At 56.7% G+C, this 14,349-nt stretch overlaps 2 protein-coding genes across 2 annotated transcripts; both read right to left on the reverse strand.

The window, feature by feature from the left end:
- Nucleotides 1-5,230: 5,230 nt before the first annotated feature.
- On the reverse strand, nt 5,231-8,374 carry LBRM_31_2350 (hypothetical protein, unknown function; the record flags this gene model as incomplete). The annotated part of the gene is made up of 1 exon (XM_001567178.2): nt 5,231-8,374. One exon carries the CDS (start codon nt 8,372-8,374, stop codon nt 5,231-5,233), a length of 3,144 nt encoding a protein of 1,047 aa, XP_001567228.1.
- A 3,911-nt stretch (nt 8,375-12,285) lies between these two features.
- LBRM_31_2360 (hypothetical protein, unknown function) lies at nt 12,286-13,455 on the reverse strand (the record flags this gene model as incomplete). The annotated part of the gene is made up of 1 exon (XM_001567179.1): nt 12,286-13,455. One exon carries the CDS (start codon nt 13,453-13,455, stop codon nt 12,286-12,288), a length of 1,170 nt encoding a protein of 389 aa, XP_001567229.1.
- Between the last annotated feature and the right edge of the window lie 894 nt (nt 13,456-14,349).

A 14,349-nucleotide genomic window follows, 5' to 3' on the forward strand; every position in this document is an offset into this window, starting at 1 on the left:
TGGGCTAGTAACTTTATGGTCAAGAGAGAAAAGCGATAGCGAGCAGGTGAAACGTACTGCGAAACGGAGAATGAAACGAGGCTGAAGCGAAAGCGATCACGGGCAGCTCTACGTGGTGAGAGACAAACAAACAGAAAAGGAGAGATCGCGAAGAGTTCCACCGTGCCGATGAGCGAGTATGTGCTCATGTGGAAGCGCGCGTGTGCACTTATAAGAGAAGCACCAACGTAGAGAGGACGGAAAGCAAAGAAGGAGGAGGGGGCGGGAGGCTGAGAAACAAGTCAGAGTTGCGAGGCGAGGCCCAGTGCAGCGCGACACAAGAGAGGAAGACAGCGAGACAAGAACAGAGATGGAGATGATTGAAAACTGAAAAATGGACCGCCACACGACGATCACCAAAACAATGACGGCACCAACAATCGAAAAGAGTCGCGTGTCTTTCTTTTCCTCGAATGCGCACACGGGGGCAGTCACTGCGACAGAGATGCAGTTGCCACACAACGGACGCAAAGATGCAAAAGGGTAGCTGGAAGAGTAGAGTAGGTAACAGGGAAAAAAAAAGAGTAGACGAATAGGGGGAGGGGTATAGGCTAACGTGGGAAGAGAGGCGCTCGGCCCAGCGAGAATGGGAGGGGGGGGGAGAGAGAGAGAGGCAGAGCGCGAATACGCAGAAGAGGAAATGGGCGAGGAATGGGTGGAGGGAAGCGCCACTCAAAAGAGAACACACGAAAAAGAAAGGTTCACGCGCACACACAGAGACACGGACACAGACAAGCGAAGAAAATGCCAAAGATGCCTCCGCTTCCTAAATTCACCCGAGTGTTGTGGATGGAAAGGGTCCTCTGGCAGCCCAAACTGCAGTGTTGACGGTTGACTCTTTTATGCTGGGTTTCCGTCTGCGGCGCAGCTTGCGGTAAATCTAGGAAGCCTCTCGGCCACGGGATAGCGTGCAGATAATATCCAGGGCGCGACGGAATTACTCTTGTTTTTCACGGCTCCTGTCTCACGCACACTTCCAGCGACAGACCGCGTGTAGCACCGGCGTAACGCTGAGCCTCTTTAGCGAGAAACGCATACAAAAGGGAACAGACGAGAAGAGGAAGCGCGTTGCCCCTCCTCCCTTCCTGCAGACGTGCTCTTCAGCTGCGGATAACACCCCGGTGAAAAGTGTGATGAGAAAAGTGGGCGAGTACGGCTCGAGGAAACACGGAACAGAAGACACGCGAGGAGATGCGTTTCCCCGCAGCAGTGCAGCGAGGGGGGTCGAGGTACCCACCCAAAGAGGTGGGGGAGGGAGGGAGGGGGGGGGGGGGGGGGCGGCGGATGTCTCTGCTGCGGACGTCCCCCTTCGCACGCTCCTTTGGGCAAGACAGCAATAGCGGCGGCGACAAGAACGGCACACTGGTGCGAAGAGGAGTAGTGGAGAGACACGCTACTCACTCTTCTCGTTTGCGTTCCTTTCCGCACACACGGGCGCACAGGCAGTGTGTGTGTGTAGTGGTAGTAGTAGTAGACCGTGTCGGTGTCGTGGGGTGCCGCCGTCCGGATCAGGTGCCTTCCGACTCCACGCACTTCCTACACCCCACACGTATGTGTGTGTGAAGCCTATTATTCCAGTAACGAGGGGGAGGGGCACAATCGCGGAGGCAGAAAGGTATAGTGGAGCTTGGATTGTGCGTGAGGGGCGGGTGGGGAAGGGGGAAGGAGGGAGAAATAGGAGGAGCGTGAGGCTGACAGCTCACGTTGCACGACTCCTGAAGGGGAAGCGGGATGACTAAGAGAGTTGAATTCGAGTTGAAGATGGTGCAATGCCTATCTCAAATTCGCCGAGTAGAGAGACGCAGCAGACTGTGGATCAACACACCAGGTGGCTTCTTGAACAGGAGGGACGAACACGTGGAAGGATGGCCTGAATGCGCATCCGAGATAACGTTCACCCAGGTATGCATGCGCGGAAGGAGACGTGTGGGCAATTCAGAGGAGACAGAAGGAGGAATAGAATGGAAAAGAAAAGGCTCAACATCCTCGTAGAAGAGCGCGCTGCTCTCCGGGGAGAAGAGGCACCGATGATGCCGTTGGAGGCTTCTCCGACCGGGTGATGTGCGGGGGAAGAGAAACATATGAGTTCATCCCTGCCATGTGGTGTGTCGCTGCAGTGGCCTTCAGACGAGGTCCTTTTGCGTCTTGTGATAAGGGGGTTCTGTTCTCTGAATTTGCCAAATAGACGTGGCTGTTACGAAATACAGCCGCGCTCGGCGGCGAAAGACGTCGCGACTGAGCCGACAGGAAGCGGGCGATTTTACCTTTTCTAGTTCTGTACTTTCGAGGCGTACGTGAGTCACCTCTGGTAGTTTTCCACGGCCTATGGCGGTGGTAGCCTACGGGCCTGCGAGCACCACGTGGGGACATCTTCCCGCTTTGGTAAGGCGCTAGTCCTCCCCCGCATCCGGAATGCTATACACGCCAAGGTGGCGGAAATGGCTCTTGAGTGTCGCTGCGTCGATCGTGGGAATATCGTACGCGCTGGCTTTGAGGCGCTGCAGCACGTCGTTTGTTACGAAAAAGCTCCTTGAACAGCCGAAGCAGCGCGTCTGAAAGGACTCAGCCAACGACGAGCGAACCCGCGGCCGGTTCTTTGTGGGTTTATCTAGCGGTTCCTGCAGGTCCGCATACAGCGAGTCCTTCGCCCCCTTTGCACCGCTGCCGCATGCAGTCGCTGGGTTAATGGTGAAGTAGTGCGCACAGGCCACAATCTTTGTGTCGCGGTTGCGCGCAAACTTTACCAATGGATAGAAGGCCTCATTGCGCATCTGCCTAAGCACCACACCACGGAGGCGGTTCCCCAAAGACAGTCCACTCGTAGAGGCGGAGATCGGTTCTGAAGTACGTTGATGGCGCTGAGGACCCTTTTTGAACAACTCCAAAAGCCTCTCTGCTTGGGTGGCAATGGTGGCGTTCTCACTGTTCTTCAACCCGTATAGCTCCTCAATGACATCGTTCGGGATGAGAACGACGTGCGGAGAGGCTGGCAGCTGTCTCGCGAGGAAGTCGCACATATCATATTCGTCAGTCAGCAGCACCGATGAATCCATCACTAAGCAGCAGGGTATTCTATTGGAAGGGATGACCATGATGGGTGCTGGGCTTGCGCTATGCACCTCTGCATTTGCTCGACTGTGGAGTCGGCAGCGAGAGCGGATGCGTGGGAATGTGCGGTTTTATTTTATCTGCTCAGTATCGATGAAGCAAGCACGGGGCGGGGGTCTTCCCTTTTTTTTTTTCCCTTCAGTAGACGTGCGCGCAGCAGTGAAGTGGTAAAAGCACAGGAGATGTGATCATCGAGAAGGCAAAAGAAAAAATCCACTCACTTTTTCAGCGCAGAGCTTTGAGGAAGTGGGATGGGAGGTGGTCCTGCTGCCGCGCTGGAGTGACTCCCTCGTCAACGCATGGGGAGTTGAGCTTACGCATGTTGTTCTGCATTCGTGAAGAGCCACTGAGGCAAATGAGAAGCTCCATCTCGCTCACATTGTCTACTTTGCATGCGTGCCGTTGATGCTCCTGGGGAGCATGTAAAAGAGAGCAGCGGAACAGAGAAGACCAACCACGCTTAGAAATCAGCAAGCGGGACACCATACACCCACCCGCGCAAAGCAGCAAAAGGGGGGCACACGGGCACATGAGGAGGCTGATGGGTGGGAGGCGAAGAATGACACCACAGATGCATAATGCAAAGGCCATAGCAGGCGAGGCATGAGGAGGAGGAGGGAGTGACGCGTGTGCGCACTCGCATTAACGTAGAGGCGCGCGCGCGAGAGAGAGCGCACCCACACAAGAGCCCCCTCGACCAAAATAGGCAAAAAATTGACTCCGGGAGAAAAAACGGAAGGTGGCGAGGAGGGGGAAGAGAGAGAGCGAGAGAGAGGGGAAGGAATACGTTAAGGGATTAAAGCGACGCGGTGACGTCATCGGCCAACCGAGGCAACACCCCGTTGCGCTTTCCGTCCTCGTGAAACCAATGTCCCCAGAAGGGGGGGGGAGGGAAAGAGAGAAAAGGCTGGGGCCAGGGGGATAGTCCGGAGACGCCAACCAAAAAACCTGCACGCAAGGAAGAAAACAGCTGGGCATCACAGGCCTGCACAGACTTTGGGGTGTGTCATGTCACGAGGGTGCATTTAGGCTTTACGGAGGCTGCACCTCAGAGATGGCCGAATGTGCGTCCAAAGCAAAGCACAACAAGGTGATGTATCCCCCCAGGAGAGGTTCCACAAGGTACAACAAAAACGAGGGGAGCACATTCTAGAAAGAAAAGCAAAACACACACACACTCACGAGGCAGGAATAAACAAGACTTGACTCCACACGCCGAATGGAAAAAGCGGTGCTAAGAGGAAAAGAGACAAGCCGAGTACTACAGAGGAGAGAAGTATAACCATGTGCAGAGAGGAGGGAAGCGAGAGAGAGAGGGGGGGGAGTCAAAAGTGCAGCCAGTTTGCAGAGACGCGGTGTACGGTGACCAGCAGCAGCAGCAGCAGTACAGCGGTCGGTGGCGCCTTCGGGTGTGTCACTCTAGCGTTAGAAGTGGTTGAGCGATGCGCAGCGAGCTAATGCCGCTTGTTTTCCGTGCACCTACGACTTAAGGTTCCTGCGATGGAGAGAAGCAATGGCGATGACGCTGCTGAGAGAAAGAGAGGAAAAATGCCCACAGCAGAGCACAGAGAGGAGAGAAAAAAGAGCCGTGCGCAGTGACAAGAAGGAGCCAAGCGACTAGAGAGAGAGAAAACACAAAAGGCAACACAGCCGCCCCTGCACGGGCGCTGCACACGAGGATTCAATGAGGCATGAGGCACAAAGAAGATATACGAAGCAGGAAGCAGTGCTGCAGAGGCACAAGGGCGGCTTCTACTGTGCAGTGCCGCAGCGCGTAAGAGTCAGTGCTGACTTGGCAAGTGCATCAGATGACTTGATGTCCTCGGATGGGGTGAGAACATCAACCTCTGGCAGTCCGTCCCGCGTTGCCGCTCTTGCTCTCCTACACGTTGGCCGCGCCACCAGTGAAGCTGCGTCCCATGATGCACCCACAGGATGGCAGTATTGGGCTTCCCAGACGTGCTGGTAAACTGTAGGAGTCTGCGAGGACCAGGTCTCTGCCTGTCACGGACTATGAAGTGAGTCGCTTGCTACCGAAAAGGCTCGCGTGGCCACCTAGGCCTCTGGCACGCCTGCGCTCACTCTACGGCTCCATCACCCCCTTTTTTGAATCAACGGAGTGTCTGGGGTGAATCGATGCCCCTAAGCAGCGGTGGCTTGGCGCTACTTGTGAGGATAGGCGTACCGCTGCGCTGTGGGAAAGTAGTGAGGATGGCTCGATTCGCAACCCCTCAAGCACCGGTGTGATCGCCGACTCCTCGCGGAGGCGGTGCACCTTCTCCACCTCATCCACAACTATGCCACCGGTGCGGCGACCGGCGTTCACAGAGGTGCTGAACGAGCCCCACATGACACTTGTAGGAGCATCTCCTGATGCTGCAGCGGTCGGCGGAGCACAGCTGACGAGCTTCGGGCTGCCTTGTATAGTCACATTTTCCTCCAAGACGGCGGGTGCCCTGAGTGAGGTAGAGAGCGTCATTGGTGCCAATGACGGCACTAGCGGCACCCTTGGCGGCGATACAGGAGATCGAGTTCGCAGCATGACACCCAATGTGCCTCTTCGCAGGACCGGCGTCGAGCACGACGACAATTGGCCGCCTCGCATCTCGGGTAGCCGAGAGACTGGCGCATCCATGCCAATGACTTCGTCGTCCCACAGGGTGCCCGTGAGGTGACACTGCTGTATGCCATCTTCGTCCTCCTCGAACGCTGCCATGTCTGCTAGCGTGGTCGCGTAGTGTGTCTCCGGAGGTGTCCAGTCAGCTTGTCGCTTTCCGTTCAGCAGCCCACGTGCGCGGGGGCCACGAGGACGCGGGAGCTTCGGATCGAAGAGACGGCGCTTGACAATGATGCTCGAGGGTGGATTCTGCAGCGGCCACGGCACCCGGGTTGTTGGAGCGTCATCGATCCCGTTTGTATCCGTGTGGATGCAGACTCTGCAGTGAAGCTGACGTAGCGGATTTTGAAGCTCGTCACTGAGCGTGGTCGCGCATATCGGCTGAGCCCAACTGATCGTGCTCAAGATAGGCGGCGGAGATATTGAACTTGACGCTGCAGCTTCAGACGCCTCCCTCGAGTATGGTTCAGAGGATTTAGTGTTGTTGCCGCTTAACGTGGTGAGAGCCTGCGCACCATCTTGAGTGGCATTACTCAACACAGTCGAAGGTAGACGGGCGCGACGGCTTTCAGTGGTGCCCGTCGGAGGTGCCTTGCCATTGAGCGCAACCGCATTGGTACTTTTCAGTGGCATGGAGAGGCGTTGGGCCCCATTAGTGACGACGGCCCCGAGGGCGTGCTCACTGCGAGTGTCGTGCAACAGTAGACTCGGTACTCGTGCCGTTAGCGGGAGGGATTGCGAGAGAGAGGCGTTAGGGTCGGCCAGATGCAGCGGCCTCATCGCACAAAACATGGATGACACGCTCGACAACTCTTTGTCAGACCGATTCGCAACACCGCTACCATCGAAGCGCAGCTTTGAATTTCCGCCTTTCGCCATCGCTGAGGTGTTCGTGCGGACTGGCTCCAACGTGAAGAACTGCTTCTTGGGCATTGGTGGCGCATGCGGCGGAGTGAGTGCAGGTGCCGTCTCGTTCTTGGGATGCTGGTTTGTCGTTGATCGAGAAGACACCTCGGAGGGCGGCTTCTCTGTCGAACGTATAACCGACGGCTCTTCCTCCTCGTCTTGTAAGTTCACAAGGCTACTGTAGCCATCCTTGTCGCCGTCAAGGGCGTCCGTGTTGTAGTGGAGCGGATCAATCTTTGCCTCTGCGATGTCCTCTACAGCACCGGGCGCGCAGCTGAGGTCGTACCCTGGCTGGCAAGCAAGTGACGAGCTATCCGCCTCTTCTTCATCTCTGTTGCCGTATCCACTACTCTCTGTGGTACCCACTCCGGGCACACAAGCGGAAGTTGGCGTCGAGGATACCGACTGCACGGGGGGTTGCACTGTACGACAGAGGGAGACGTGGTGACCTCGCTCGAGCGCCGTAGGAGACGGCTCAGAGGCAGCGCGTTGTTGCCGTACAGGTGACATCCCACCCGCACCGCTACCGCTGCGATTCAAGTTGTGGTGTTCAGAGCGTATGCGAAGGTCGCTGGCGGTCCGGACGCACGGGACTGGCGACGACGATGAGAGCACGCTGGAGCTTGACTGCCAACCTGAGGAGGGCGAGAAGCTACGGTGCTCCACGCTGCCCAACACACCGCCAAGCGTACTGCGATGACGGGCTCGCCTGTCTGGGATATCTTCTACCCCCAAGGGAGTCAGAGTCCGGCTATCTGCATTCCCTGCCATCCCCCTGGCACCGCGAGACGGGTTCAACGAGCTCTGTGAAGCGAGCGCCTGGGGTGACAGTTGGTGTCCTGATGACCTCGCTGCCGAGCCTCTGTCCTTGATTATCGGGTAGTCAAGGAGGAGCGTAAACTCGGCAGAAGGCTGCGGCAGCGTCAGTGTTGTGGGTGACACTTTAATGACTCTGCTTGTGGCACCACTCGAGGCAAACTGAGCGGGGTGGGCGGCGCTTGTGGGCCCTCTCTGCTGTGCGGCGGGTGGTGCAGTGGTGCTCCCAGTGCCACTGCTGTTGTCCTGTGAGCACCGTCTGTCACTTCCAATGGCCGTTGCGGAAGGCGTGTCAGCGGTAGGCAGGAGCGAGGCGGGTGCCCCTGGCAACGGGGTTCGTTTACTTGCGTCCACTGAGTCCTGAATAGCACCGGATCCCGAAAGTCTCCGGGCCAAGTTCTTGAGATTCCCACTGACTGTCGTGTCGATGCTGCTCCTGCCCAGCCCTCCACTCTGTCCGGGGGAGTTCGTACCAGAGAGGAAAGGAAGCTTGCCGCTGCCACTCACACTGCTGCTGCTTGCGCAGTAGTCATCCACATACATGGAGGGGCCCTTTGAGCCAAAGAGGTCACCGTGTGTGTCTGCGCCAGGCTCCCTCAGTGGGGGCCCGCTCAGCTTCGAGGTCTCCGGGGTGCAGTCTGACCTCATCAACTCGATGCTACCACGTTGCCAGCTGCTGGAGTACCTCTGCCTATTCGTTCGCAGGCTTGTGCGTGGCTTGGTCCTGTCGACAAGGGCTTGTGGCGAGGCAGGTGGTGACAGAGGGTCGGGGTGCACTTGCGCTTTTCCCGGTGGCACCTCGATGCTATGAAAGAGAGGGATGTCATACTGGCTGCTTGACAGGAGGCTGCTATTGCCAGTCAGCGTCTGAAAGTCATCGTTGCTCATGGACGAAGTAGTGCTTCGCGTTGCCCACAGGTTTCCGGTGACTGAGCCGACCAGACTGCGAAGCGGCGACGACAGGTCAGCTGATTCATCATACACGTAGTTGGAGCGCATTTATTCCTGCCCACTGTGCTGTTCTTTTCTGCAATCCGCAGGTTCAACTGAGGCTCTACAATGAGCGGCCAAGCCTGCACGAGGACACGCACTCGCGTTCTCGGTAGTACTCTCGCTCTTCCCTACAGAGAGGCGGAAAAAAAAGGTCGCTTTGAGATACACCGAGCGGTAGGTGAGGAGACGAAGAGCGAGTCGGCGTCGCTGGGAGAGTGGCGTGGGGGGGGGGGGGGGGGGGGGGGGGGCTGGTTCACGCATACCCACAGCACAGCAACAGATAAACAGACAGGAAAAGTAGAATAGAGAGAAAGCCGCCTGGGCGAGCACTGCGCGCCCTACCCTTTCAACGCGTGTAGGCGCGGCGAAGAATCTGGCAAAAAGCAAAAGGCGAACGAAATAAAAAAAGAGGGAAGGCAGAAACGAACGGATATGGGCGAATCGGATGAAAGTGCGTGAGGCGACAACACACCACAACGTCAGACACACCGTCGACTGTGCTGCGGAGGTGAGCGAGCAAAGGAAAAAGAGAAGGGAGGGGGTGGAGAGGTCAGCTAGATGGGTGAGGAGAGGGAGTGAAAGTAACGGAAGAACAATGTGATGAGGGCGTGAGCGGGTGTACGTGTCCCCACAAAGGAGAGCAAGAGGCCCAGGCAAAGGGAGAGAGCGGATAATGGAGGGAGGGAGGGAGGGGGGAGGGGAAAGTAGGGGGGGTGGAAGGAGAGGAGAAACACGCATAGACACGCCACAGTAACGACGTTGCAGAGAGACCGACACCAACGCAACACGGAAAACAACAGCCGAAAAAGACCCCCCTAACAGAAAGTAAGACGCAAGAGGCAAAGACGCAGCAGAGAGGGGGAGGGGGGAGAGAAGGAGCCACACACACACACACACACAGACATCCACAAACGAAAACAAAAAAGAAAAACGAGGACAATGCCGCGGTGGAGGTCTTTGAAGTGGGACTGCGATGCGCGCAGCGGGCTCAGCAAAGCGACGGGAGTGCGGAGGAGACGAGGGGGAAAAGGAGAAAAGTGACACGTGCACCGCCACGCTGCGTCGTTATAGGGCCCTCCCTTCGAAGACGCCCTCTACTCCTTTGCCTTCCAGTGTGGGGGTGGGGACACACAGACAGAGCTTCGGTCCTCCTCTTCGTGGAATTGCGTCCTTCAGTGGAAATCAGTCAATGCGTCAGTGCCCAGAGAGAAGCGAAAGGAGAAAGAAGACAACGAACAAAAGGGGAGGTGGCCGAAGGAAACGAGGAAGAGGAGGAGAAGGGGGGAGTAATGCGGCAGTGTTCGCACCCCGACAATGAAGACAGAGAAACACCGAGTCTGTTAGTAGATGAGAGTGAGAGGAGGGGCCGGCTCATGAGTAGGCGCGTATCGTTGCGGTTACTCTGAATACGACAGAAGCGAATACCAAAAGGAAGAAAGAAGGCTGGTGGCGGCGATTGCAGGCGGTGCTGTCGAGTGTAGTGGGGTCGGTGGGGCAGGCACGCCAGTCCTGATTCAGAAGCTGTGGAGGTTCATTCCACAAGTTGATCAAGCGCGGGCGTCATTTTAGCTCATGACAGGAGAAAGAAAATCGGTAGAGCGAGAGTAGAGACAGGTGTGAAACACAGTGGGGATGATTCCGGTGCCGATCAGTGGGCCTTGCAAGCCTAGCGACTGCAGCTAATCCCCAGTTCGAGACCCAGCTGTGGACTATGGGCGCACATCAACCACCACTGGTAGTTTTCCTGAAAGTGGCGTGCTCTCTACTCCCACTACAGCTAGTCCTCTTGGGTTGGAAAGCAGCGTTGGCCCCGAATGTAAGAAATCGATCTCTGCACTGCTTTGCACGCTCAACCTAGGCACGGTTGACACGCGCGTCGACGTACGCTTGCTGACGGTTCTGTTTTCATTTTTTTTTTTCTGCTTTCTGGCTTATACAAGGCGCGAAAAATACGAGAGGGACTTAAAAGAGGACAGCAGCTCCACTGGATAGCTGCTGACTGAACAGAAAGCCTAAGAACAGGCAAGGGGGCGGCATCAGGGTGACGGCTCGATTTCATCCGTATGGAGTAGCTGCGTACCATAGGGTCCGTTTGCCAGGTAATCAGTCGAAAGAAAGAAAGAACAAAGGAGAAGGACAGTCGCACTCACAACGCACTGATCGGTGCAGCAATACCGACAAACGCACATGTGCCGTACGACGCTCAGCAGCGCCTACACACGCCATCACGCACGGATGCGCTTAGTCTGACTCCTCTTCCCCCCCTTCCCCTCCCCTAATGCCCCAAACACACGACATTGCGCGAGCGAAGATGCAAAGAAATCAAAGGAGAGACGGAGAAGCAAGCAGAAAAATAAAGGAAAAAGATGTGTGGTTGCTTTACGTAAACCCCTTTATTGCCAGAAGTGTATCGAATAGTGTGTGCGCGTGTGTGTGTGTCTGGAGAGCCAGGCTGAGGGGGGGGGGAGGAAGTGCGAGAATGGAGACAGCACTTGATGCTGCGTACGTCGGCAGGTTTGCGCTTCTCACAATGACTCATAGTGTTGAGCTATACCTACACCTCAAGCATCTCTTCCTAGCCTCCTTTCAGACGAGAGGGACCTTGAGACGGAGGACTGGGTCTTGCGTGTACGGGCAAGCGCGAAAGACATCCAGAAGAAAACTAAAAAGCCGCACACCGTACATGGCGAGCACCCAGCGCTGATGAGCGGGCGTAACGAATAGACGACATGGGGAAGGAGTAGAGCTACGTAGGAAAGGGGAGAGCAAAAAAAAAAAGGGCGGCGTTTCCAACGGGCATCTCAGTACTCGCAGCAATGCAGCTTATAACTGAAACACACATACATCAAAGGAGAAAACCAACAACCACGACAACCACGACAGCAGCAGCAGAAGAGAGCTCATTGACGCTATGCACATGAATAACAAAGAGTGGATGTAAGAGAGAGAGAGGGAGAGAGTAAGGAGGCACTGAAAGGGAAGGCCCACTACTACCACGGAAGCCAATGAGGAAGAATACGCACGAAGTGTGCGAAGAAAAAAAGGAAACATAACAGACGAGAGTTGGGCGAGAAATGGAAGAGGTGAGGGGACGCCTTTGTGTGTGTGTGCACGGGCAATTTCATCGAGATCGGGGTGCGGTGAGCACACAGACCCCCCAAAAAACACAACAACAACCAAAAAGGCGGTATGGCGCTTGAGGACCGCATCAACCCTTGAGATGAACTAATTTTGCCCTGACGGCGACCTCATAGACGTTGAACATCTCATCGATCCGTCCATCCCATGTTGAGCTGCCGTTCCACGCTAGGGTACTGTGCGGTCTACTTCGCCGGAGCAGTCATTGATACAGCGATGTACACCGGTACACACACACACATATACATACGCACCCAACCAACTACGCACATCCACAAGAATGAGGCTCGATAAAAGGAAACCAAAGGCGCTGCCGCCCCCTTTCCCACTTTCCCTCCCCTCTTCTTTCACCCTCGTCACGAGGAGCTTAATGCGCACGGGTGAGGCGAATAAAAATACGATGAAAGAGGCAACGAATACCCCCCAAAGCGGAGAAGAACACTTTAAAGCGAAACGGGCGCAGCAGACGGCACCAGGTGCTGAATGGGCCCAACGAGGTAGATGGCGCCTGCCCGCTCTGTCAGCGCGGAAAGTGAGGGGGCAGGTAAGCATAGAGCCCGTGAGGCGCATCGGCAGCTGGTGTCTCGGGGATCTAGTTTAGTTTCGCTTGCAAATCAGATGCCCATCCATTACGTGTAGTAGGAGCCCTGCGTGGTCGACGAGGAGGACTAGTAACGCCTCCCACCTTTGCCCTTTTCCGAGGACGATGAGGACGAGCGGTGCATACTCTTGTCCTTGTCCAAGGAGGGAGAAAGGGGCTGGTTGTTCTTGGGGGCGGAATACGATGACGACCGCTTGTTCTTGTCCACCGAGGGACTAGCGCTTTTTTCCTGCGGAGGGGGGCGGCTGAAGGAGCCGCGGGAGCGGCCACCGATAAAGCCGCTCGAGTTCTCCCGCTTCAGTTCGCTGTTCTTCTGACGAATCTCGCGACTGCGGTGCGTCGTTGAGGTGGAAGACTTGTCGGTCCGGTTCATGCCCGTCAAAGAGCCTTTTTTATCCAGGGTATTGACCGAGAGCTTGCGTTGCGGCGCAGGTGACACACTAGTTCCAGGCGACCTGTGTTGCAACGCAGGCGTGGCTGCCTTCGAAGAGTTGCCAGAGGCGGGAATGTCCGCAGCAGTCGCGGTCTTGACGGTGCTCGAGTCTGTTGCCCCCAAGGACGGTGCTGGTTGTTCATACATGCTGCTGGAGTTCGTCGCGTTGTACATGGAGTAGCCCACACCACTGGCGCCATTCTCGCTGAGAGCACCACCTGTGAAAGCTGGAGCATAGGCGCTGTGGCTGTCACCGTACATGCTGCTACCATTGTACGTCGACTCTTGCGCCGCAGCGAGGTCTTTGGTATTATTGGTAGAGGGCATCGTGTTGTAAAGGCTGTTCGGCGTGTAGGCGCAGTAGGCTCCCACCTGAGACGGCGTATCAGGAAGACCAGCGCCGCCGCTGGTAGTGGTAGTAGGCGGCGGCGCCCTGTTCGCATCGCCGCTGTGCGCCGGTTTGGTCGCCGACCGAGACGAGATAGACGCGTGGCCAGCACGGGCAGCTGGAGACTGGGCAGCCAAGCTCGGCGTAGTAGCAGGCACCCTCTCAGCTTCAGAAGGCTTCGCGATGCTCTCCGTGTTTCCCTGCTGCTGCTGTGGCTGCGGGGAGGCCCACTGGTTGTCTGGATAAGACGGGGCGCAGCCCATGGCCTGCATCTGCATCATCTCCATCTCTCGCATCTGCATCGCGAGCATCTGCTGCTCTTCCATGCGGAGCATCATGCCCATGCCATGTACGGCGCCGCGCTGCATGTGGTAGCCCTCCCTGCGAGCCATTTCATCTTCCGCCGGGTGGAACATTGCCGACAACGTATGCGGGGGAGGGGAGGAAGAGGAGGAGGGAGAACTAAAAGGCGAGCAGTGGTGAGCGTGTATTCTGCTGAGAAAGTCCCTGAAGCTGAAGGCGCTACAACGCCCGATACACGGACAGAGGCCGGCACAACAGTGGAAAGAGGAATAGAAAGACAACACACGACAGCAAAAGTGCAGACACTCGAGCCATGTAGGACAGTGATAGGATAAGAGAGAAGGGAAGGAGGAAGAGGTGAATCAGCTGCTGGAGCGCATGTTTGTGTGGGCACAGAGACAGAGAGAGAAAGAGAAGACGTCATCGGGGAAAGAGTGTTCTCCGTAGGTTAGGCATGCTATCCAGCAACGAGTGCAAAACATAGGGAAAAACATATGAGGTGTGCACCTTTTTTCAGTGTGTCCATTTTCGGCCGCGCAACACCAGTCCAACCCCCGCTCTACCCCGGCCTTGGCAAAGGCCCAATCGCGTCGCGCGAAGCAGCGGCACACACACGCGTTACACCGGTGCGCCGACCACGTCTCCTCAGCGCGGCACAGGGCCCCCCACACCCGTGGTCAGTGAGGGCAGGGTGAGACACGCTCGAGTCACGCTGGCCCTCTGGCCATCGCACGGCTGGTGCAAGCGTGTGCACTGCCGCAGGCCCCTTGCACTGCCACTACCAGAAGTGGCCCGGCGTGGGCAGGGATAGGGGAGGAGGGCAGCCTGCCCCCCTGCCCCCTCCACACACACACACACAGTGCGGGTACTGGACCCTGGCCTACCACGCACTTGGGGTGTGCCCCTCTCTCCCCCTGCCATCTTGGAGAATGAGGAAAAGGTGAGGGCGTCAGCCAAACACGCACAAAGCGAAGAGTCTGAAAAAGGAGCGACTGAAGGCCTCGGAG

This window comes from Leishmania braziliensis, chromosome 31 (assembly GCF_000002845.2).
Source record: "Leishmania braziliensis MHOM/BR/75/M2904 complete genome, chromosome 31".
Taxonomy (NCBI): domain Eukaryota; phylum Euglenozoa; class Kinetoplastea; order Trypanosomatida; family Trypanosomatidae; genus Leishmania; species Leishmania braziliensis.